The following is a 26,363-nucleotide window of genomic DNA, read 5'->3' as shown; positions in this document are numbered from 1 at the left end:
AAGTACAGCGCCGTGTTGAATTTCACCACTGGTTTCTTCCAGACCTAATTAAAGAATAGCATGCCTTCAGTAACCCCATGGTGGTGGAAGAAGTACTCATATAGCAATACTGCTCTGTAAAAGTACTCTTTACTTACACTTCAGTAAAATACAAAAGTATTTACAACAAAATGTACTTAAATGTACTTTAACCCCCCCCCCCCCAACTCTTTCGCACTTTAATTGTGTCTGAATATAGCTGTTGCAGTGATTCGGCATATTTGATGAAGTTGATGTTCTTGCATGATTCTTGCCATTTTTGGGTTGTATCCACATTGTTGATCATTGTTGAACTAAATTAATGTAATGTAATGTAAAGCATTAAAGTAAAAGTACTTATTGGGCAGAATGGTCCCATTCAGAAAGTTATATCATTATATATATCATATACTATTACCAATGCTTTAACACGTAAGCAGCATTTTAGTGTTACAGCTGGTGGAGGTGGAGCACATTTATATACTGTTTTTAATCTGAAGCACAAAATCATATTTTGTCAATTGTCCATGTTTTGTTTGTTAAAAGTGCAGTATTTCCCTCTGAAATGAAGTGGAGTAGAGGTATAAAGTAGCATAACATCTCAAGTAAAAGTAAAAGTACCTCAAAATTGTAGGTTACAGTAGGTCAACTTGAGTAGATGTACTTTCCACCACTGGTGGAAACCCTAAGTTAGGTCACAAGTTAAAAGTGCGTTTTTTAATTAAAGATCTGAATAAAGACATGACATTTAATGCCATAAACACTTCCTTTGTTTCCACAGAAGGAGGGGGCGGGGCTACAATTACAAGCCAGGCTGCGATTGGCTGAGAGCCGAGGCGCACGTGCTCCTGCTCTACGCCTGCTGCCTGGGAGTTTAGAGCCGCACAACGAGCTCGAGCCACAGCAGCGCCGTCCGCCGTCCTCTGCCGGTCCCGTCGTCCCGTTAACGAACCAGCGACTGAGAGAAAACAAACAGCAGCCATGAAGGAGCAGACACGGTTTTTCCTTCTGCTGCAACTTTTCACCGCTTGTCTGGTGTTTGAGGCGAACGGTAAGTTTCCTCTTTGTTGTTGTTTACAGTTCAAACCGCCGCCGTTAACGTCCTCGGACCGCTGCTGTTTCCGCTGAGCTGGTCGAGTCAGACGGGCTGTGCGTTAAGTTGCTCTCTCTCTCTTCATTTAAGTTTTTCGCTAAGTGTGTTGGTTATGTGTTGGTTGTGTGGTGGTTGTGTGGTGGTTATGTGTTGGTTGTGTGTTGGTTATGTGTTGGTTATGTGTTGGTTATGTGTTGGTTGTGTGGTGGTTATGTGGGGGTTATGTGTTGGTTATGTGGGGGTTGTGTGTTGGTTATGTGGGGGTTTAATCTCAGCCTGCCGGACACAAGTGGCGGTCAGTTCATCACCGTAGTAACCGGGCGGAGGGCGCGTGGAGGTGCGCAAGTTCAAGCGGTCCTTCAGTGAGCGGACAGGACGTGTGGGAATGTGAGAAGTGAGACGTTGTTCGGCTCTGAAACTACAAGATTGGACATGTACATGTTCAGAGACATGGTGATTTAGAATGGATGGTATCTGCGTGTTTGAATGGTTTTGTAGGACAGGCACCATGTGTGGGTACAGACAAAACACCTTCAGGCCACTTTTTAAGGAGCAGGACACATGCAGGCTGCCTATTATACTTGTCCTGTGTTAACCTCATGCCACTGGCGCTTGGCTTTGTGTGCATTTCCATGCATCAAACACATTTAGGCCGATGGACAAAGAGTAAGATGGCCTGGTTCTCCAGGGCGGAGGAGAAGGCATCACATGTCACACTGGTGTGATGGTGTGTTTTCCAAATGTAAAAATGTTCCTGTTCGACGAAGGGCAGAATTCATGACTTGGGTTGTTGCTGTGTGAAAGACAGATTGTGTGTTTCTTGTCAGATGAAACGTTTGGACTTTCGGCAAACAGTCCAACCTTTGACCTTTCCTCCCTCAGGGATCAATGCTCACTATCGGAGGTCAGGAATATTCTCCGTTCTTCGTAGACTTATTTAAAAATGTGAGGGAGGGAAGCATCATATGAAATAGTTAACTAAAGGACATGGTATTACATAAGATATGTGATTTAAAGTAGTCCTGACGTGGGCTCAAAATAATTTTATGGAACCTGAATGCAGCATTGAAGCTGCTTGTGAAACATCTTTGTCATTTATTTTTAGAAACGCAGTCCATGTCAACCCCCTATAGTTGACAACACCATAAATATTGCAATTCACTGCATCCTTATTGAGTCTTTCCGATGCATGTGTTGATCCACTATGTTGACAAACACACTGCAGGCTGCAAATGCAAGCATGTGACTTCATTCGGGAACATTTGAGGACCACTACCCCAGAAACTAGTCAGCTCAACTCACACCAGCTCTGTGTCTCCAGTCCGTGTCCTGGAACGTCTTTATATACCCTTGCGTGACAGACAGGCTGCACCACTTACATAAATGTTTGATACACTTTTTCTTTTTTTAAAAACCTTTTTTTTTGTTAGAATTGAAGTTAAAGGAGCTTGGAGAGAAGCGAACATCCCGGCATGTTTGTTCCTCTGTGCTCGGGGACGGGACAGCCGGGGAGAATAGGTGTGGTTGCTCTGAGCGTTGAGTCACTTTTCCGGATTCAGTCGGCCAACACAGATGTGCCAGTGAACTTCCACCCACAACAGTGCTCACTAAGACCTTTCCACACTGTCAGTGAGCTGAGGGGGGGGGGGGGGGTGGACTTGTTGCTGCCGTGCCATGCAAAATGTTTGCAGGGCAGAATAAGAGCTGAAGGGAGGGCTTTTATTCCCCCTGTGTTTTACCTGATTAGGCTCAATTCAGCAGGTTGTAGCTCACTTGTCCCGTCTGTTTGCTGCTGAGGGGAGAGAAGTGGAAGACGGTGTTCTGCATCAGGGCTGAGGCAGTCTTTTCTCACAACAAGACCACTTAGGGCAACTGAGTGAACCAGGGCTAAATATAGCCAGACGCTGGGCCAATGGCACGGCAGGAGTGTGTGTGTGTGTGTGTGTGTGTATAATTTGTGGCTGCAGGCAGGTGCATATGAACACTTTTCAATTTAAATTGGTGCAAATGTACTTGTGGGTGTAAGATAGGGTTTAATTGCCAATATATCAGGCAGTTATTGGACTTAATTAACAAGGAATTTAATTTCCTGCTGAAGAGTGATGGATGTTCCGTCACCACGGTCACACTGTAATATGTCCCATCATACAGGGACTTTTATTTGGGGTTTATTTAGTCATTAGTCATTTAGATGGAGGAAGTCCAGTATTTCTTCTGACGAATAAGGTCTGCGTCCATTATTCTGGGTTTTAATACCGAGTTTTAGAGGACTTTCTACCCTGAAAAGCTTCAAGCAGGAACTGGAGATAAACTTAGATTAGATGTTGAATTGGCACAATGTAATCTGGAATTGGACAACCGAACCGAAGAGTGGATGAGAGCTGAAACAATTAGTTGATTAATCAACCATCAGAAAATAATAAGATAATCAGTTAAGTCATTTCTCAAGCAAAAAGGCCAATCTTAATCCAGGTTCTCACATGTGTGGATTTTATGCTTTTCGTTGTCGTGTATGATCGTAAACTGAGTTTTGGACTGTTGCTTGGACACAGCAAGACGTTTGAATAAGTCACGTTGAGCTCTGGGGAATTATAAAGTGCATGAATGCAATGAATCAATAAAATAATCAGCAGATTAATTGATAAACCTTCAGTACGTTTGTGAATGTGTGTGTTCCATTGTCAAATCTAGCTCTCACCGTCTGCCTGTGTTGGGTCTTCCCTTCAGGCTGCTGCCGTCTTCAGCGCTGACTTCATCATCACTTCAGGACAGGCTCTTTTTCTTCCATTTGAATTTTGAATAGCTTCCTTAATCAATGTTTCATTGCAATATGGAGTATCTTCTAATTTGGGCCGCTTTATTAGTGTCTGTCGCCCCAGTTTCCAATCTGCCATGTTGAATATTTTACACGCCGTCACGTGAGTTTCAACAATGAGCCGAGGACGAAACCGGCGGTTCTTTGTGTTCATATTATCAGAGAAAAACTGACAACTGAGTGACCGTATTGATGTACAGGTTCAACTCCATTCAGTTTAGACTGCTGCTGTGTTACGACGTCAGCCTCTATTTAGGTTACAGTAAAGCTTGTTGTTTTGTTGATGGTGCGTGACGCCTGAGTGTATTTTTAGAGGCTGGCTTGTAGTTGTTTTTTTTTTTTTTGGAGCAGCAGCAGATGGCTGTGTTGCACTGGAGTAGCACTTGCAGATTACAGAAAGCTCACCTGCAGCTGGAGTCCTGCTGACCATAATATCTGAATATCTGGTTATTTAAGGACTCTGGTTGTCCTGGCCCTGATAAATCCACTTCCTGTTACACATGTCCAGGTTCCCTTCTCCTTACGTCTCTAGCACTCACTTGTGCAGTTTGGCAGTGGCCGGTCATCAGACTAAATGGGCACTCTACAGGTCTCAAGCCTTCTTATTATGCTTCAGCACACCCTTAACAGTTTTAATAAGGACTGGACAAGTGTGTGTGTGTGTGTGTGTGTGTGTGTGTGTGTGTGTCCGTCCTTTGCTTTCTGGAACACTGAGTTCCCACACTTGCCTGCCAGCCTATATGCCTCAGCATGCCAGTGTGTGCGTGACAGTGCAGAGGGCCGAGCGTTTACTGTTTTCAGGCCTCAGGACACATCAGATGTGAACACTGACGTAACCACACACACACACACACACATATATATGTATATATATGTATATATATATATATTTGCCTTTATCAGCCCCTACACAACCAGCAGGTGTGGAGGTTAAATTACAGCTTTGACTCAAACAAACCTTTTTAATAAGCCAGTTCCTTCAAATCCCTCTGAAACTAAGTGTATTATTTTTGCGTACCACTGATTTTCTCCGTGTTGATGAAAGACATTCCTCCCCATTGCTGCGTTCTGTGTGTATTTTGCTTTGTCAGTGAACACTTAAACACAGCGGCCCCCCCAGAAATGATTTAGTTTCACATAAAACTGATTAAGGATCGCCTGCTCATTTATGTCAAAGCGATTTTTATCCAAAGTGCTATTTTATCTCCGTAACAAGTCGCTGTTTCTCTATTATGGGCTGCAGTGAGTGTCCTCAAAGCGTCCCCTTATGTCCTGAAATGGCTCCCCCGTCTTCATCCTCAGTCATGGTGCAGAGCCCTTAAATGACTCCTTAGAGCAGGTTTTCCCGTACAGTCCTGAGGTGTTTTATTCTCTGTTGTAACCTCTGCTTAGCCTTGTAAAAAGGTACCACCTGAGATCTAATATGGTCAAGTGTGTTCACTCAGACCGCTGGTTGATCCTCTCGGTAGTAGCTCATTAACCGGGAGTGACTCCTCCTTCCGTGAAGCTCCTACAGCAAACATGTGTGGCATGTGCCATGTTCATGGTCACTTAGCCATGGTGGTAGTAAAACCTATTTACATTTGTCCCTGACCCCAGCTGTGTCCTGGTGTCTGAGCTCCAGCTCTTGCAGAATCACATACACCTTCTCGTCAGTGGGTCTCAGTGGGGACTGGATCATTATGTGATTCTGGCTCTAACTGCGCTGTGTTTTTGGTCTGGTATTTGAACCTCATTCTTGGGCTGAGGCATCATGGGAAAGGCACAGACCATGACTCATAAGGAGTGAGAAAAGCACAATGCCCTCTGGAAATGGCCTGTCCTGCCAAACACAACTCCACATACCTTCCTAATCTGTCACTGTGGTCAGGACAAAGTGGGGCACCGTGTTGGGAACTTTTAGCAGTGGTATAATTTTGACAAAGTATTAAATGTGTTTTTACTGCGATATTAAATGCTGCAAAATAGATGAGATAGATGGCTGTATCCTCCAGATGACGCAAATTTATCAGAGAGAATATCAGTGTGTTTATGTAATTAAAACAACTGACTGCTTTGGGAATTCAGCCTGTTTTAAAGCTCCGCACCCTCATTTACTGGAGTATCAAGACAACATCAACATGCTGTGGCTTGTTGTCATTGTGGTTCTTGAGAGAAAAGGGATTAAAGAGTCATTACTTCAGCAACAGGAGACCTCTGGACATTTCTCACTACGTCTAGTGATAGTGATATGCAGCCATGCAGATAGTTTGGTTTTCTTTGTTCAGGTTATTAGATATACATACCTGAAATTTCTGTTGCCTCCTAAACACAATGGAGGTGAATGGATTCTTGTTTGTGGTGCTCACAGCATTTAAAAGTGCATTTCTGTTCCGGTCTAACAGTTTTCATGAGGACTATGTCGTGAGCAGAAAGTAGCTCCATGAAAACTGAGTAACTGAATCACTGATTCTGAAGCGAGAAGTGAAAACTGAAAATGTCATGTTCCAATACAGTGAGCAACATAATCAGTTTCATTCATTCAGAGACAAACATCCCATAACCCAAGTACATAAAACCAAACTTCTCTGCAAGGCCAGATATCAGTAGAGGTTAGTGAGGAAATATGTCTTTTTGACACCTATTTTTCTGCATTGGTTTCTCAGTGAACTGAACTGAAACTACAGCCACAGATTTCACTTGTAGCACAAACTCGTGCTTATCTGAAACTGCATTTGTCTGTCAGCTGTTCATGAAGATAATGTCTCTGGTTTCCTCTGAACGAGCAGCAGAGCTTACAGTTGATGTGGGATGGAAACCACTTAACACATAACTGCATACTGTCTTTAATTGGTTGAATTCAAAGTCGTTCTTTGTCTTGAGTGCGTCCCGTGACCCTTGTGCAAAGCAAAACCTGTTCAAATCCCGTCATGTTTGTTTTTCCTTCATTCCCGTGTAATTTTATACAGATGTGGTTTTTACTGACAGTGGCATCACTTTGGGGATTTCCAAGGAGGCTCTGGTGGTTTGACCACTGTCTCTTGGCTGACCACCTTGACTAATACATCACAAATTTAATTTCCTCAGAAAACTCAGGCAAGCCTCCGGCGAAATTACCCTTCAGTCAGGGCACACCACAAGCAACATCCACAGAGACAGTCAAATTAAGTGGGGTGTCTCTCTTACGTCTCTTTTTATTTGTATATATAGTTAGATTGTTAAAATATTTTTGGAAGGTCATTTATTCAACCTTGTTATTTCTCAGCACTAAGAGGGTTTCCTGTAGGGAGCTGTCTGCCGGTGAAGGGAGGGAGGGAGGTAGTGTTCCTTTCCAAAGATAAACAGGCAGCAACATTTGGATAAGGATGTGTTGGCGGTGCCAGCCCAGCCTGTTGCACAAGAGTCCCATGAGATGTGAACGCACTTGAAGGCCATGACACTGGATACAGCACTGATAAGACTGGACATCCATGGGAAGTGCAGTTCAGTGGATAAACAGACAAACAGGATGCTGGCAGAGTGGATCTCGTTCTTTCTCTCTTGTCTCTCAGTGAATGTGAAATCTACCCTACATCTCCTCCATTGCTAATGGACGCTAAGTGGACTCCAGGTTTTTTACATCAGAGTTTGAAATAGAACTGCTAAGTGTATTTCACAAACTACATTATGTTCATTTGTAATATAATTTATTTAATAATCCATCGTCTCTGAAGACGAGCTAGTTAGTTTTTCCACAATGCTGCGTGTTGGCCGGAGTTGGCTCTGAATAAACTACTCTGAGTGGGATTAGAGAGATGAAGAGGAAGTTAAGTCTCCTCAAAATGCCATTCTCAGCCGTGGCCTTGTGGCCTCTGTGAATTATACCCTCAGCGGGACTAAAATGCCACTTTCCTTTACTGTAGAAGTCTAAAACGATATATTTATTTACTCCCACGAGTCTGCTTTGTTACCCCCCTGAGGTACCCTGCTGAAACACTGAAAAAACAGGGTCAGAGCTCCTTTTTAGCCTGTATGGCTGACACTGTGGTACATAAACCCCCAATTTCACACTTGGGGTCCAACCTCAATTTCCTGAACAATTATCCAAATGATAAGTGTTAACTTGAGAAAGCCTTCCCTGTCTTCATGGGTGTTAAAAGGCTCCCAATTATTCACTTCCTCCATATTTTATGTGTCAAAACAGGGTTTAATTGAGATGTTGACTTCTAAACTGCTATGTGCTGTGACTATATTGAGAAAAATGTAATCACTGGTTCATTGTTCAATGTGTTATATATTCTAGATGCTAAAATTCATTTCATATGAAACTAGGCTCCCTCACTCATGCATCATACTTAATTTCACTATTTTCTAAGCAGTGTTGTCATAGTTTCCAAAGGGCAGAACTCTCTCTGACTGTAAATCGTAGCTCATTCAGTGTTCATGCTTTTGAAAACCACTACACGCCTCTTGATTCCTTTCTTCCCCACCCACTGCGATCTGACATGATTTCCCTCGTGCCCAGAGAGCTGCCAGATTGTCAGGTCCAGTCCAGGCAGCAGTGATGCCGGTGGAAGCATCCAGTGTTTGTGTTGTGTTTACAGTGTAGTGATGGCTTACTCAGCTGTTCAGACCATCCGACCTGCAGCCGGCTGTTTACTCTTTATTCAGCAGCACCACACAGGAGCAGGAAACACCTTTTACTCTTTCTTTTTTAAAAACTCAAACTGGTGAATATAATCTGGTTTTAATGTTTAAAAACTGCACAAGGAATGTGGGGGAGAGTTCTGTTGAATAAAGCACAAAGTGAAAACTTGTCTCTCTCGTAGGTTTAATTCTGCAGATGGACTCGCACTGACACTGCAAGGTCAGGGAAAGATAGCAGGTCAGTCATGATCTTTTAGCTGGTGCCGAACAGCATCTTAAAGGACAGCAGAGCCATTCAGGCCATCTTATTGAGGCCTGTCCCAAGCAGTCTGGTATTTGCAGACGAGTAAAACACAAGGTTTCAGTGTCAAAGTTCACAGTAAAAGGGAGTAGAGAGGTTTCTATAAGTATATGGTCATCTTGATCAGTTTGTACCAGGGGTCTGGATTTCCATCACAGGAACAAAAATGGACTAAATACAGTATAAACATGCATAATGCCAAAACTACTCACCCAGCTGCCACAGTATCTGAGTGTGCTCTTCCTGTCCTGAACTATGGGCCTTGAAATATCAGATGTTTGACCGGAAATGCTGCCATACATTCATGGATGTGAAATGAAGAGTGGAAACCAGTACAAACCAGTCTTTCTCCTCTCTGCAGTTGTCTTTGCTGCACTAGACATTTGCATGGAAACAGCAGAAAGTCACAATAATTCACAACATGAGTTACTGTCTGTGTTTGTGAGATTCACGAGGTTCTGTGACTTGAAAACAAACGGGTCCGTTTCTTTTAACTTGACGAAATAAACGTTTGCGTTCAGTTCTTAAAATGTTTTGTTCTGTGGTAGTCACCTTGTCACCCCCCCCCCCTCCCCCTCCCTCTGTCTCCAGGTGATTACTGTAAGGTGAACGTGTGCAGTAACGGTGGAACCTGTGTGACCGGGGCAGGAGCTCCGTTCATCTGTATCTGTCCTGATGGCTTCTCTGGAGAAACCTGCAATGAGACTGAGACTGGTAGGCCATGCCCACCCCCCCACCCCCTCATTTGCTGGTAGACAATGACAACATAGACAAATCACTTATTGGTGCTTCTTGTGATCTGGTTAGCAAATGAGCCGCTCGTTGTAGCTCTAAAGCTAAATAGCCAGATTAATTCTGTTTTCTAAAATGCACTTGGGTCAGCACTGTCCCCCACCTCATAAACGATTTATAAACAGTTATATACACAGTGCTGCTCAACCTGTTAAACTCTCCTCTCCTTCCTCTTCTGTGTCGTTCTCCTCGTCCAAAAGGGCCATGCAACCCCAATCCGTGCAAGAATGATGGCATCTGCGAGGTGACGGGCCACTCCCGCCGAGGCGACGTCTTCAGCGAGTACGTCTGCAAGTGCCAGCCGGGCTTCGAGGGAGTGCACTGCCAGAACAGTAAGTCTGATTCAAAGGTTTGTGTATTTACGTTCTGGTAGGTCAAAAGACAGCAGTGTAATAAATACATGAAAGAATGTTTTTTCACATTTTTATGCTTCTTGACTTGCAGTGCTTCATCTTTCTTTGTATTTTCTGCTGCTATGTTTATTATTATGCACCATTATACCAAGACAAATTCCTTTTGTGTGAGAACTTACTTGGCTATAAACCTGATTCTTATTAACTGCAAAATGTTGAGATCAGTGGGAATATCTCAGGTCCCATCTCATTTTTATATTTATTCTATTTTGACTGAAAGTGTAATTAAGATTGTTTGTTGAAGTTAGTCACTACAGTACCTCCTCACTATTTCCAGCTACAGCAGCACACCATATTAAAAGTCTCAATGCTAGTATCCTTGTTTTACCTACTGTAGATTCAATTCCCATACAGCTAATTGGCAAGTGTAATGAGGTCCCTGTTTATCTGTCTTACCTGACACACTAACATGGTGACAGCTGCTGTGAGTGCTGGTCGCCAGACAGACAGCTGTCGCCCTCATGGGAGCTTCACTCACACGTCACTCAGACCAGGTCGGTTCAGTCAGGGTCATCCCGAGAGAGGGAGGCAACGGTGGGAACATGTGCTGCGCTCCTCCAACTGCCTGCAGCCCTGCACACAGACACAGATGGCTACTGTTTGTGTGAGAAGGCGGCAGAATAACAGTGGCCAAGTGTTCACAAAGAAGTAATTTAACAGGAATCAAGTGGGACTTTTGGGAAAAGCCTGTTTGTATTTGTGTTTGATTATGTATGCTTTTTTATCCTAGGTGTCCAAGGGGCAGATTTGAGTTCACAAAAAGGTAACAGGGGAAATGGGACTCGAGGAGAGAAAGATGTATGTGTGTGTGTTTGTGTGTTTTGCGCTGTGGTCTCTTTTCCTTCTTGGATCCAGGTGATCTCTGTTCTCTAGGCTGCATGTGGAGGCTGAGAAATTCAACAACACACACACATTCACAGAGTCAAGGCCAGCAGCAAAACCGGCAGTGAGATCACGTCAGTGTCCCTTGTGATCAGATCACATGTTAATGCCAGGTGTAAACAGGGCCCGAGATACACCACCTTTTGATCAGTTCACCCACTCTGACAGGAAGATGTCCTTTCATAAGACCTCAGTGAAACTGTGCGCATGCCTCCTGAGCCAGTTAAGCTGTTTCCAAGTTACCATCTATTTTGATCTAGAGTTCCCCAGACCATATCTATGCTCCAGTCTCATTTGACTTGTTATCTTGACACATGATCTGTTGTTTCCCTTTGACCCCTGAGAACCACAAAACACAGATCATTAAAATCCATACGCTCAGTGCTTTGGCAGGTACATTTAGCTTCACTGCCAGAATGTAATGCCCTCTGAAGAGAAGGCATTTACACTAATTAGATAATGTCCCAGGATAATGATGAGGGAAATTAATTTGACCGTGTTGGTTTATGAGAGCCCCCCTGAGGACTGGTGGGTCAGGGAGCTGCCCCTCCATTCACAGCTCCTGATGACTGTGTTGTGACAGTTTAAGTGCTCTCTAATGTGTGTGTGTGTGTGTGTGTGTGTGCAAGCAGTGAGGCTCATGGCAGCCAGCTCCTATGGTTTGTGTGAAACAGAGAAGAAGACGGGCTGTAGAAAACCAGAGACTGTGGTGAACCCGAGGAGGCGTAGTAGTTAAATATTTAACTAGCGTCCTCACACTCACTTAACACATGAGACTGCATGTTGAGACAGACAGTTTGGGGCAGAAATTGATTAAAAAGTTCAGAAATGTTGGGCCGCCCTTGTAGCTCACCTGGTAGAGCGCTTACCATATCATGGCCTGTGATTGGAGGGTGAACTGGTTTCTGATCAGAAAACGTCCAAATACAGAGCCTGACAAGTAGGTGTTGGTCAACTGGAGCCAGATGTGGAAGAACATGTTGTTCTCACACAAACCACTGCATCTAGAAAACTATAAATAGAAAAACGCAACAGTAAAGAAGTAGAAGATGGACTAGTTGGAAGTAGAGGGTAGAAAATAGCATCATCCTCTCCTTCAAGGCCAACTGTCAGTTATGGGAAAGAAGTTTTATCAATATGTAGTTTCATTGTATTTCATTGCTGAATAAATTTCTCCTTTTAAAAGGACTAAAATCCCTCTGAGAAACAGATCAAGGGAGCAAGAAAATCTCGACTGCGCTGCTCATCCCACATGAACAACCACACACAGCTCATGATCTCATATACAGACTGTTTAGCATACACATACACACATGGTTCATCCCTCGTGCCAGTCGAGCCAACAGAAAGTGGCGGTCGGCGCTGAGCGCTCGCAACGTCAGCGCTGCTGCTGTTGCCGGGCGGAAAAGTGAACGTGGAGGCGGAACGGTGAATTAAGTCTGCCCTCCTGACAATGTCACACTCACGACTCAGGTCTGACTGCAGCACTTCTGACTGTCCTGTCAAATTGGCCTAAAAGCCTTTATGGGCTGCAGAGAAAGAGGTGTGTGTGTGTGTGTGTGTGTGTGTGTGTGTGTGTGTGTGTGTGTGTGTGTGTGTGTGTGTGTGTGAGATATCGATAGCTGCTCACTTCACTTTGGGCCAGATGGATGGAAACAGTGAGGGAAGAAGGAGTCTTTTTCTCTAAATCCCAGATTTTCATAACAGATTAAGGCAGTTATTTGCTTCTTGGAAGTCACTACAGGGGGCGTGTGCGTGTACGTGTGGTGTGTGTGTGTGTGTGTGTGTGTGTGTGTGTGTGTGTGCACGCTGCTTTTTCAGTTGTTTTGGGAGAGTTTTCAGCTCCTCCCAGGATGTGGTAGTGTGGGCAGACTGGGCTCCATGCCCCCTATGGAGTACAGGGTGTGTGCGTATACATAATATATATATGTGTGTTGTCATGGATCCGACTAAGCCGGGCGTGTATTTCCTGCTTTATTGCATGAAACACGTTAGATTGTGCTATTTGATCCACAAAGCTGCTCACTTTGAATCACAACATGGTCTTGACAGAAGCAGCTGTCGTGTTTTGAGTGGAGGAGGCCGAACCTTCACAGGTGAACACCAACATGAAGACCACAGAGGGAGAAATCCAGCCGGCATGACAGAACTGAAGTTCTATGTGTCGATAGTTGTTAGTTATTGAGTCGAGCTGGTTTCAGTTAAATTCTAAATTTCCAGCTCTACTAAATTATTATGGAAAAATATCCTTTTTTTAATTCAAAATAGGTTTGCTGAGCCAGTATGCTCTTTTCCATCAGCATCCTGGTATCCACAGTTCAGTACACTGTATTCACATCTGTAACTCTTCTGTTGACCACTCAGCAGTTGGGGGTTGAACGCCTTGTTTGAGATCCTTCAGGAACCACATTTGTGTAAATATGAGACCATAATGTGGTGTTGAATAACTCTTGACTTTGAGCCGTTTACAACTTCCAAGACTTTTTTCATTGAAGTCACGACTCTGCGGTTTGATGACACTTTATTTCTGTGACTAAGATTATCTTAAAGTACCTCTCTATATTTGTTATAAAGAAAAGGAGAATATACAGCATACATGTAGGGAATCTGTACTGTTTATACATTCTGAGTTCAGGTGAGCTGTTCTTACAATAATAATAAAGTTCAAACGTATTCGGTGTGCTGCTGCAGCTGCAGGTATTTAAAATGCTGCAGACATTGCAGTCTTAAGAACCGCAGCTATCATTTACCAGTGCACAGGATCTGATGTCACCATGCCTTGATCTTTTCAGAGTGAGCATTTAGAAACACAGCTTTAAATAATATGCTCTGTAAATATACTTTATGACATCAGAAGTTTCATCTCGGAGCTCTGCATCCGTCCAGCACAGAGTGACAGTCTGGCTGAGGTCCGATTCAAAGCTATTCTGGGTGCTGCTGGCGCTCCCTGGTGTACTGCAGCCAGTCCACACAGTGCACAGCAAATTACACATCTGGAAACCTTTCAGTCTTTTTTATTGAATAATGCCATTGTGGTTTTATCTGGTGACCAGAAGGCCTTCAGAACGCCCCCCCTTGGTTGCTGCACCATGGTAACGGTGAGATGTAATTTCCTTATTACATGTTGCCATTGGTTGAAAGAAAAGACTTTTCTTCTAAGCAACAGTCCCTTTGCAAACGTTGTCTCTAAAAGATGGAAGGTTAATTATACCATAAATGTATTACTTTAATACAGTGTTGGACAATACGCTGTCTTCGTTTCACTCCTCACACAGTTTCTGCTCTTTGGCTTTGAAGGGAAGTGTTGTTGTCAAACTGTCAACATCACGCTCTACTGTCAAAACTCGCGCTGTGAGGTGTGAGAACGTATTGTACAGCACCTTCCACTCTTCTCGCGCAGCAACACAAAAGCAGGTTTGGGTCGTCAGACGCTGCTGGCTGCAGCACAGAGCCTGGACGGAGATATCTTTGCCGATCACTGCCAGCTGACCTTGGCTTTGCATCGATCAGGAACATGAGATTTATATTGGTTTTCGCTTCATGCCGGGGCGGATATTGACGCTGTAAATATTGTGGTAGTGTGCTGTTTCTGTTATAAGCTATAGGGTTTTTTGAATACAGGCCATGGAGTCCAGCACACGCTCTGCCCCCCAAAATCTATATGTTTAAACAAACTGTGCTGATACGGTGGGCACTGCTAAATATGTAACAGCTGATGTCATTTCATGGTTACAGTTATTCAGTAATAAACAATCCTACAAGCCTCTGCAGTCATAGTGCACCCACCTGTTCCTCTACCTGTCTCAGAGATGCTGCATGCTCCTCAGGCTCCTCCCTCAGCTGACACCCCCCCTCCTCCCGGCCCGGTTGTCAGATAAATGGATTAGACCCTGAAGCTGACCAGGCTGTATGATGGTGCTCAATCCTCTTACTGAGAGAGAGCCACCAGCTGACACACGCTAGGACTCGACCAGAGTTTCCGTCAGTCAGTCATCAATTACAGATACAGGTTCGTGGGGGGGGGGCGTCCTCTCTGACATGGGAGGGCTGTTGTTCTCTATGCCACAAGGTGAGGAACCCATGGTTGGTTGTTGGTACCCTGACATCATGGAGCATGTGAACATTTTGTCCAGTCAGCCTCTTAAAGTCTGAAGTTAGAACTGCATTAGAAACCTACACAAACACTACACTGTTCTTATATTTGTGCCCCATGCAAATGAATAATTCATCTTTTCATCCATCTTCATGAAATAGCTGTCTGGTTTTAATTAAATTTAAATACATTTTGTGCACAAGAGTAACATTAATCTAAAACTGACCTAACCAACTGGGAGATGCACATTCGGCCTTTGTTGCAGTTTTTACTCTCTGTTACTCTTAGTCAGTGTCCTAATTTAGGATACTTAACAACTTTGATTAAACCATCTTAAATAGCCTTTGATAAATGTTTAAAACCAGAGGATACCCTGATATTATGAATATATTGGCATATCTGGATACAGACAGAGGAAGCTGCTACCTATTGACTTGTTCCAAGACGGTGTATTGATCAAAGAGCTTATTTACAAAGTGTGGAGAGCTTGATGTTTATTTCTAGCAGCAGCAGCTGAATATTTTAGTCTGTTTTATGTGACAGTGTCATGACTGTGGACCTCGTTATCCAGAGTGTGTCGATGCACATTTCAAAATGACTGTATTCCTCCTGTGACTGTGTGAGAATGAATGTTTGGACACGGAGCTATTTATGGAGAGAGCATGTGGGTAGGGAGATGCTGCCGTGTGTGTGTGTGTGTGTGTGTGTGTGTGTGTGTGTGTTGGACAGAAACATAACATCGGTGTCGCTGGGTTGTTTGCGTGCATTTTCGTCCATAATAACAACCACTAAAGATTAAAGCTTCAGAGACTCACTGAAATCCCCCTTTTGGCGTGCAGTCATCTATGCAGCCAGCTGAATGTGTGCCCTGTTGTATGTGGTCAATATAGAGCGCGTTCAAAGCTGGTTTAGTCACACTGACAGTTCTGGTGGGTGAGAGATGAAAAGGAGTTTGAGTTTCATTCTGCTGATTCGTTTTCCTCTCCCTGACTCATCTAACACACTTTGAGCGGGACGGATACTGTTGGTGGGGGCGCCATCAAGAGGCAGTACAGAGAATTGCAAGGGAATTCAACATACATTGCGCTGTAAAGGCCCTTAATGATACTCGACTCTTCTTTGTATCGTGAAGTTTGGGATTTTCTCATCTTCACACTCACCCAGCTAAACACATGTACTCCTGGGAGCTTTCCATTATAAACTCCACATCCTGACCGCATGATCTTCTGGTGCAGCCGGTTCTTTGATACCAGATATCTCGAGCAAGCCTACATTTACTGTCTAATGATAATAAACAAGCTCCTCTCTCTAGCCGTCTCTCTTCTACAGCTCCAGTCCTGTTGGCATGGCTTCAACTAACCTCAGTGTAAAGCAGCTGAAGAACGATCAAACCCCGTCTCTAAAGCACGACGTGATCTTCACTCACGCTTCTCACTAACTGTGACCAGTAAGCTGTTTATGAGCACAGCGAGTGACGGTGTGAGTTGTCTCTCTGTAGATGTGAATGACTGCGCCGGCCAGCCGTGCGAGAATGGTGGCATCTGCAGGGACCTGGACGGAGATTTCAAATGCCACTGCCCGTCCCCGTATGTGGGCAAACATTGCCAACTGCGTAAGTGTGACCAGTCAACGCTCCTAAATGGATAAAAATGGCATCATGTGACCAACTGCTGTCCTCTGTAAATACAATAATGTTTACAGTTGGTATAAATGAGTGTGTTTTCTCAACACAGTCAGTAATTTCCCATTTATTCAAGTAAGCAAACCACGCTCATACAGGCACACTGAATCCATATGTGATGGTGAACTATTGTTGGTGTTACAGTAATATATTAATTGAAGGATGTGCAAGAAAGACATTAATGACGGTGTGATGGGAAGGCGGCCAAGCTGCTGTGGTTTAGGATGATCAATAGGCAGCATACCGAGAGCCTGAGGAGTCAATGCTTTCTACAGTGAAGCTGTGTCAAAGCATCCTTAAAGACTTCATGGTTCACGTAGCTTTGGGCATGTGACCATATGTTCAGACATTTCTGTGTTATAAGTGTGAGTCCTTCTTTCTTCTCTTTAGCCGTAGTGTAAAATTGTTGTCTGGGTTTTCACACAGAAGCAGGTCACAAAGCTGGAAACATAAACCTTTAGTCAGCCTTCTGAAAGGTTATTGTATGTCAAATTTGCATTCGAGCCACAGCGGGAAATGTTACTCTGACGTCTGAATCTGCCCCCCCCCCACCCACCACCACCACCACCTCTCCTCCACAGGCTGTATTTCTCTCCTCGGCATGGAGGGAGGGGGCATCGCTGAGTCCCAGATCTCAGCCTCATCAGTCCGTTACAGCATGCTGGGCCTGCAGCGCTGGGGACCTGAGCTCTCCCGCCTTCACAACAAGGGACTGGTTAACGCCTGGAGCGCCGCTGCACATGACAAGAACCCATGGATCGGGGTGAGACCAGGGATCATTAACTGTGTAGAGTGACATGTAGACAGGTACTGTACATATATGGTGCATAGATGGAAGTGTTTGGATGTATTCTAATTCTAGACTTGTTTTCACACATCTAGAAACACTCCTGCTATTAAATAATTAGTAATCAAACTTGCTTTATTGATCATTTAGACAGTTACACACAGGAAGAGGCTTTTGCTCAGCAGCTGTATGTTTTTGTTATTTTAAAGACTACTTGTCATCCCCACATTGCCTGCCTTCATGTTATGTCACTTGAAAAAGAAACTGTAATAGAAACTTAATTTACTAATGTCAGTTCTCTCTCCACAATTTCAGATCAACTTGCAAAGAAAGATGCGCTTCACGGGTATCGTGACGCAGGGTGCCAGTCGCATGGGAACAGCTGAGTTCATCAAGGCCTTCAAGGTGGCCTCCAGCCTGGACGGCAAGACGTACACCATGTACAGAACAGACGGAGAGAGGAAGGACCGGGTAAGGAGACGATTATAAACGCAGCAGTTTATCTAAATGTTTCTGCGACTTTACTTTTATGCTTTTTTTTCAACAACACCAGCCGTGAAACAGAGAAAGAGGTTACGTTAGTATTATTTTTACTCTTTAAAAGGAAAGAGTGAGTTTTATTGATTTGTATATTTGAGTTCAAGTTAGATTGAACAAGCAACAAAGAAATCTTTTAGTTTAGAAAATATAACTCTACGTAAAAGCTGACAGTGAGTATTGATGATCAGTTTCACTCATCGGTTACAGAAATGACAAATTAACGGTACACTTGACGCAGTCTGCTAACGCCGCCTTTCTTTGTAGGTATTTGTTGGAAACGTGGACAACGACGGCACCAAGACCAACCTGTTTGACCCCCCAATCATTGCCCAGTACATTCGCATTGTCCCTGTGGTGTGTCGCAAGGCCTGCACCCTGCGCATGGAGCTGGTGGGCTGTGAGCTCAACGGTAAACTCACACAGAAGACACACAACACACACACGCACACACACACACACACACACGCTGTTGGGTAACCTGGTGATTGTTAGTGAAACAAGCTTTTCACATCTTCAGTCATTCAAACAGTTTTTTTTAATCACATTAAGCTCCTTTGTTTCCTCACTAATTATTTTCAGCCCTACAGGCAGCGATTGATCATATTTCAAAGGATACTTAGTCAGAAGATTACAACTTTGAACACAGATGTGTATCAAAAACATATGAGCATATTTTACTGTAGTGATACTGGAAAGCATACTGCACATTAGATGCTAAAGATTTAGAGGTTATTTTACTGCAGGGAACACGTTCGTCATACTTGGTTCTTTTAAATCTTCTGTATGGAAACAACTTTCTGTTCATCTTGCTGTTCCTTTTATGAAAAGTCATTACATTACATATTCATCTCTCTCAATGGTTGTCTCATTCATCGGGTCAGTGTCAGTTGTGCCCCCCCGTTTGTGCATGAATCCCAAATTGCTGTGTTTGTAGCTTGTTTTATTTTGGTGTCACCTGTTTTCACTGCTAAAAGTACATCCGCTTCAATGCAAAATATGTGATATGATGTTGTGAGAATGAGAAAAGATGTTGCATAAACAGCTACATGATGCTTTAGAAAAACTTTCAGTTCATCTGAGCTGCATGTTCAGCTGCTTCACTAACCCACTCAGTGTTGTACAGTTTGTACAGTGAGCTCCACAGGTTTGTGTCTACTTTAGTGTTGGCACTCTGCGCCTACTGAACATGTGATACAGAAAGTATGAGAATCCTGTTAATTGCAAACTTGTGAAAGATGACTGTATAACTTCATAATGTGGGTGCGACCAACTCGAGCCACAGATGGTAGAAACAAATAGTCGAAGGTGCGATTAGATTCCACCGTGTGAGCTCAGCTGAGCCTAAAGCTGCTCGTTTATGGCTTCACGTTCACCGGTATGTCACGTCTCTCTGTCCACTGCATCTGCTGCGCTCGTCCTCCACATCTCGCATCATCTCTGTCTGCTGCTTCACATCACCGGCCGGCCTGGGCCCGCTTCCTGTCCGCCCCCCGTCCCTATCATACTTTCTTTCTCTCTCTTTCCATTCCTCTTTTTTCTGTCTCTTCCTCCGTCTCTCTGCCTGGTCTCACCTCCACAGTGTATTCAAACACTTCAGGTTGTTCAGAGCCGATGGGCATGAAGTCCCGGCTGGTGTCGAACCGCCAGATCACGGCCTCCAGCACCTTCCGCACCTGGGGCATCGAGGCCTTCACCTGGTACCCTCACTACGCCCGGCTGGACAAACAGGGCAAGACCAACGCCTGGACCGCCGCCACCAACAACCAGTCTGAGTGGCTGCAGGTAGGAGAGCAGGACAGAGCAGAGCTGCACATTGTTGTTTCTCAGTTTGCCCATCGCTGCGTTTGTAAAGCGATGCTGTTTCTGTGTCCTCAGGTGGACCTGCAGTCTCCCAAGAAGATCACAGGAGTCATCACACAGGGGGCCAAAGACTTTGGCTCCATCCAGTTCGTCACGGCCTTCAAAGTGGCTCACAGCGACGACGGACAGTCCTGGACCATCGTGAAGGACGAGACCACGAGGACAGACAAGGTCAGTCCAGCTGTGGCCAGAAACAAATGTGGAGTAAAAAAAACTTGAAAAACCAAAACTACAGCACACGGAATAAAACAGAATGTACATTTTCAAATAGCAGTAGTATGAACAACAGAAATGCACCATAAGACAAAAAATACGTACTTCAAATAATTCTAATAATCATTGTTCGAGTAATAACATGGATTTTCACAGTGTTGGTTATTTGTGTTGTCTCAAAGGAAAGTACAAAAAGCTTCGTCTTGTATCTGACGTACTCGTCTACACACCTGGAGCCAATTATGTTGACACTGGGTTTGATTAGTTTTCTGCATTCATCCACGGTGCATCCGAAAGTCTATTAATCTACCTGCCAGATGTGCACTGAAGTTCAGCCAAATGAAGTCATTAAATCAGGGATGTGGAACACTGTCAGTTTCCTCTGGCTTAATCAAAGAAACATTTACAGTTGAACTTCAGTTGTGATCTTTTACGGGATAATGTTGCATTTGTTTATGAGGTTGTGCAAATTGTTAATGATTTATTTTAACAATAAATATACAGTTTATTGTCATACATAATTGTCTGTTTTCAGCAATGACAGCAGCTCATTTTTAATCATAAAAAATAATGTATTAACTCTCAGAGACATCAATATTTCCATCAGTGTTAAGTTACGAAAACAAGCGTCATAAAAACGTTGTGTTATTTGGATCGTTCAGGCTAACAGCAGCTGCGATCTGTGGGATGCTGATTGGCTGCTGTTCTCTGTTCAGATCTTTCCAGGAAACAGCGACAACAACGTTCACAAAAAGAACATCTTTGAGCCGCCGATCTACGGCCGATACGTCCGCATCCTGCCGTGGGAGTGGCACGAGCGCATCACCCTGCGAATGGAGCTTCTGGGCTGTGACGAGTAGCGCCTCCCTGCCCCCCCCCCACTCCTCCTTCTCCTCCTTTCTCTACCTCCTCCCCCCTCCCCTCCTCCTCTTCCCTCCCTCCCCTCTCCCCTCCTGAGCCACACCTGCACTGCCTTGCTCTCAGCCCTAGGGGGCAGCAAACACCAGAGTAGCACACCGGCACCCCAACCCTGGCTGGTTGGAGGTGGGAGATGTTACCCTTAGCCACTGTTACCAGGGTCCTGGTTGAGTTTAGCTCAGTGTCCCCTCTTTGTTCATTTCCTGAACTGATCACTCGTCTTTTCCACCTGAACCAAATCTGTGATCATTTCAAGAAACGACTGTATATCTTCTTTGTTCCTGAGCAGAGCTGGGGTCAGATCTTTATCCCACCTACCGGCTCGTCCCTGTGTCAGAGGTCAGGGGTAACAGGACTGCTGCTGTATCAGTTGGTGCTGCCTAGACTCTGATCCTAGATCAGTTCTACCTGGAACATTGAACCTCCATGACCCACGGCTGGTGATGTACATAAGCTCTTGCACACATCCTATAACCGATCACGACACACACGCAGTATCTTCAAAGGGTACATTGACACTTGTCTTTACTAAAAAGTGAGTCTGCACACAAGAAAATCTGATTAATATATTGGAAAGTATCCTTTGTCTTTAAATCTGGTAAGAAACATGCTTGTTGCTCTTCAGTGGGAATATTAGCAAGTAACACCAAATAGTTTAAAACCAGTTTACATGCACATTTGCCATATTTTCGTCAAAAAGAAGAGATTCAAAATCTCAAGGTGTCCCACTGTGTTCCTCAGTATTCTTAGTATTTCTCTGCAGTGGTTTGGGCAGTAAAATCCTCAGTTCATGTTTCCTACAGTACTTTTGTTTGAACTGCTTTAGAGGGTTAACATCCAAGCTGTAAACGTAGTATTCACTCTGGTAAAATATATACGTGTAGCAGCCAATAACAGAAGAGCGAACATCCCACTATTTACTCAAATCCTCAGTTTTACTGAACATGTTTACAAAAGTGTTTGGAGGCTTCGGGCCAAATCAGTGTAAAGTCATCAACTCATTTTGTGCCAAAGCACCTTCAGATCTTAGTTTCTGTGGGCGTATTTAGAAAAATATAGTATATGGTGCACTGATGCAGACACACACGCAACGAAAGATTAATCAAACACATTAAATCTCTGTTATTGTGGGACATAATCCGTCAGAGGACCATCACAGTCAGATAGTCTAGCAGCCCGAGAGAGACAGACAGGATGTTTGAGGGTTGAGTGAAAGAGAGGAGACGCTTTATTGCACTCGAGGGAATGAATAATAGTCGTCAAGTGAGATTTACACGTTCATCAAGGACATCTTACACAAGAACTCGTGCTTTGAAGTTACATTATTCATCCAGGAAGTGATTTCACCTTTGGCATTCATGTGTTTTTTTTAACATGTGACAGTGAATCCAGTATTCATGTGTTATTGGCTGCTACAGCAGATGTGTATCAAATGTCCTGACGTGGTTCGGTTAAAGAAATGTCGCGTTTATGGTCAGTTTGTAGTCGATTAGTCTCGTCTTTAACAGGCTGTTTGAAGTGGACTGATTCTGGAAAGAAGCATGTGTAGAGATTTTTCTCACCGTCTGTGATTCTCAGAACCACTTCAGATCTGGACTCTTCCAGTTCATGACTCTTGGAATGATGGACAGCTATCGGTGTATTACACATCACACTAGTGCTTTGCTAGAGAGACTGTATTAAATCAAAAATAATAAAGAATTGTGTTTATTACTAATAGTTTAGCATCACAAACTGAGAGATGAACAATATTATAGAGGCTGCGAGTTTAAAATGTCTGACGGATGTGATCTCAGGTCCTCATGTACAGTAAATGCTACTGAAACTAACTCACTCGGCTTCGCTTCTAGTTGTGTTCACACAGTTTCACTTTTTTATGGCACTTTGATGTTTGCGTTTAAATATTTGAAATATCCAAAAAACAAAATTATAAACAAAAAAACAGTATTGTGCGTTGAAGAACAAACAGTAAACATATTCATTACTACATGTAGAAGTAAAAAAAATATACTCAGCTCAGTTTCTTTGTTGGATTAAAGTCTGAGGGAATCCCTTCGGTTGTTTAGCGTTAATATGTGAGATGCATATATGCAGCACTGCAGCACTGCAGCACTGAGATCTGTCCGTATTAGTAGATGTTAATGTTTGCTGCAGACCATCTGTGAAGGGTCCAACATTATGCCTCCAGTTCAAAGCTGAGGCCTCGCTGATAAGACTGTAAGAGAGAAACCAAATTAAAACTGATTTTTACGGTTCCACCGGACATGTGACACGACCCGCCATATCATCAGCTTCTGCCCCCCCACCCCCCCGTCACAGTATTAAACCTTTCCACCCCATGAATTATGGGCTCGTGCAATATTATACTGTGTTAGTTTTGATAACAATGAATATTAATTCAAGATCCTTTTAAAAATGCATGAGGGGATAGCGGTGCCACAGAGAGGCCGAGGAGGGATGTTGGCGTCAACACTATAATATTTATTATTGCTGCAGACGCGCAGCCGCCCTGTCATCCCCGTCTGCATGCAGTTTATTGACTCGTGTTACTCCGTTTCAGTTGAACCGATTTGAATTTTTTGGTGACATAGTTTCATTCTTTTCCTTTAGGTGTTCATCAGCATTCAAAGTGTTGTAGATATCCAGTTTCCCCCCATGTTTAGGTTTTTTTATGATCGATCAAAACAATGGATGGCATTGATGTGTTTTTATGGTATTATATGAGTTCATTTCTTTCTATACTGACTGTTGACCTCATAGAATTTTGACTGGATTTGAAGGTTGTTGTTTTTTTATTCCAGTATTGTGTTTCTAAGAGGATTTCTTTATGTTTGGCCTTTGTATCTTAAAATGAAGAATAAATAAAGAATTTAAAAAACCAGACATTTTTAATCGACTCTAAATGGTTTGAACAGACTGTACTTCTGTGTCTATCACTGGATGCAATATGTAGGCTATATCATTAATCATATTGCTGAATTAAACGGAGCTGTTTTCCATTTAAAAAGGTGGAAGATCAAAAGACCAAAAGCACTGAGGGTCGTTTTGCCTGTTTAGCATTTAAACACCCTGGGGGCCTAATCTCTCTTTATACCACTATACAATCTTCCAAAGGTATCTTCAGGCCACGTTCCCAGCCTCATTACAGTCTCTGAAGGTCAGGCTGGAGTGGTGAAATCCCCCTGTAGGGTTTGAACCACACGATCCCAAGAAAATCCATTCACACTGTGACATTGTGAAGGTTAAGTTACGGAGGAGCCTCAGTGTTTGTGTTTCAGCGCAGCAGTCGCATCTGAGGAAAAAGGCCGTTGATTACGTCACTTTTTGTGCTCAATTAGTAAATACCAGCTAATTATCATGAGACAACAGTTGTCGGATGATCTCATCTAGTTACCAACAGACCAGCTGTTTCTTCCTCTGGAGCTGCTGGCAGTTGAAGAGTGTTGAGGACGTAATGACAGCTTTCTCCTCTGTGTCCCCTCCAGATCTCCATCTTGTCTTCCCCCTATTATCCTTTCTCTGCACAGCTCGGGGAGGGCAACTCTTACAGGTCCAGGGTCCAGCGGAGGGATGATTGTTTGTTTCCATATACTGCTCCTTTTTAAAATTACGCTAATTACATTTTTAATGGTTGGATTCCCATCGTGTGCCAATTGTACATCACCAATATGACATGATTGCTTTTATGAATTCTGGATGCTTCCTGTATGTAGTCACCCTTTGTTATAATTAGAGAACACTTGAGTTCCTTCCTAAAACTTTTATTTTTCACCATGGAAACAGAAGTTTGACTAAAATGAATAAAAATAAGAAAAAAACGGACACAAGGTCCAGCTGTTGTTTCAGAAGCTTTCGACCACATTTGGTGGCCTTTAGCATAACCACTGAGATAAACCCATTGCACGGACGTGATTGAAGTCACTGTATAGTCACAGCTATTATTTCTACTACAGCTGATGAGAAACAGATACATCCCAAAATACAACAGAAAAACATTGTGTTCCTGTATCAGAGGATGTGTGAATATGTGAGGAGTCTGCACTCAAAAACATTATGGACATTATAGCATTCAGTCTATAGAACACTTGCACTGGTTCCTATATAAAGCATTTCCAGAAGCATCTTTATCACCCAAGTTTGAAGTGAATGTTTTCCAAATCAAGCCACTACCAGGGTCATTTCAGTCACGAAACTGAAACGAAGTGAACACTGACTAATATTTTCTATGTAAATTGCATTATATCTCCCTGAGTTGTCTTGGGAAAATATGAGTTTTAAATTTAATCCAACTGACCGCACCTCCATCTGCCTCGTGCGAGGCTTCTCTGTGTCCGGTTTCCTGGCATGACAGCTGGCCAGCGATGCACCGAGGGCGCCGGGCCAAAGGAGGCAGGAAACTGGAGGCACCGCGGCGGGTTTGAACAGGAAGGATCCACTCCTGGAAAACAACTGCTATTTTAGATCAGGTATGTAGCAACACAGACAACATCTCAAGGGCTAAAAGAGGGGAATCCTGTGTTATTGGAGACTGTTGATTTGTCAGGTGATGAGGGCCTTTTACATAGTGATGATCATTACTATACTCCTTACTTGGCATTTTGCATGTGATGCTAAACTTAACAAAAAGATGGGAAATTGCAGTTCTTATTTGTTATTACAGCTCATTTCGCCCTCTATCTTCTAATCAAGCTGGAAACTGTCACCCTGGGCCCTGCAGTTCACTCTCCGGTTGGTCTTTTATTGAAGCCTTCCTCTCTAATCACTTCAGTCACACTCTCTCACACACACACACACACACACCGTTTGTGACTAACCATCCTTTCCATGAGGAGTCTCCACTAATGACAGTGTGTGACTGCACATACTGACACGATCAACTGCTCGACTCTTAACATAAACACACACAGGCATCTCTTCCTCTTTCATGTCGCCTCTCTGGGCTTCAGGTCTCAGCTCCAGGTCTCAGCTCCGCTCGCCTCTCTGGCCCTCAGTGTTGCTGCCTTGCAGAAATTACACCCCTCCAACGCCACAGTCACCTAGCAGTTCACAGAGGCTGCTGGTATTTGGGGCCCCAGGCCAAAACCTTTCATCTGGGGCTTTGGAAAGAGCACCGGTCGGGTCTGTTCAAACACACTGGGAGATAATGGCTTAGAGACACACAGGGAGGGGAAACGGCTGTCACACTGGAGAGTGGAGCCTGCAGCCGCGAACGAACACTGAGGGGAGGTCTCAGGGTTTTAGGAGCTGTTCAGTTTCTATTAAGTTTAATTTAATTTGGGAATAAAGCAACTTAACTGCTTCACTGAAATCCATAAATCGAGTTTTATTGATTGCATTTTGTCTTGTGAGGTT

At 43.7% G+C, this 26,363-nt stretch overlaps 1 protein-coding gene across 2 annotated transcripts; it reads left to right on the top strand.

The window, feature by feature from the left end:
• Nucleotides 1-942: 942 nt before the first annotated feature.
• Nucleotides 943-23,859, top strand: mfge8b (milk fat globule EGF and factor V/VIII domain containing b). 2 transcript variants are annotated; one of them, XM_070906870.1, is made up of 11 exons: nucleotides 943-1,069; nucleotides 9,424-9,546; nucleotides 9,825-9,956; nucleotides 10,768-10,800; nucleotides 16,511-16,624; nucleotides 17,275-17,456; nucleotides 17,796-17,951; nucleotides 18,285-18,429; nucleotides 19,618-19,802; nucleotides 19,896-20,051; nucleotides 20,810-23,859. In XM_070906870.1, the coding sequence occupies exons 1-11, from the start codon at nucleotides 1,000-1,002 to the stop codon at nucleotides 20,951-20,953; spliced, it is 1,440 nt and encodes a 479-aa protein (XP_070762971.1). In that variant the 5' UTR covers nucleotides 943-999; the 3' UTR covers nucleotides 20,954-23,859. The 2 variants fall into 2 exon arrangements, with proteins under 2 accessions (XP_070762971.1, XP_070762973.1); XM_070906872.1 differs by lacking the exon at nucleotides 10,768-10,800.
• Nucleotides 23,860-26,363: the final 2,504 nt, after the last annotated feature.

The sequence above is a fragment of the Enoplosus armatus genome, chromosome 6 (assembly GCF_043641665.1).
Source record: "Enoplosus armatus isolate fEnoArm2 chromosome 6, fEnoArm2.hap1, whole genome shotgun sequence".
In the NCBI taxonomy this organism is placed as follows: Eukaryota; Metazoa; Chordata; class Actinopteri; order Centrarchiformes; family Enoplosidae; genus Enoplosus; species Enoplosus armatus.
Note: the sequence above shows the minus strand (reverse complement) of the source record. Positions and strands in the feature narration are given on the sequence as shown.

What these genes read in the sequence shown, in the direction of transcription:
- mfge8b (XM_070906870.1), top strand. Translation starts at nt 1,000, where the DNA reads ATGAAGGAGCAGACACGGTTTTTCCTTCTGCTGCAACTTTTCACCGCT. An exon ending in GGTGGGCTGTGAGCTCAACG is followed by an intron (nt 18,430 to 19,617) that starts GTAAACTCACAC and finishes CAAACACTTCAG; the next exon opens with GTTGTTCAGAGCCGATGGGC. An exon ending in ACCAGTCTGAGTGGCTGCAG is followed by an intron (nt 19,803 to 19,895) that starts GTAGGAGAGCAG and finishes CTGTGTCCTCAG; the next exon opens with GTGGACCTGCAGTCTCCCAA.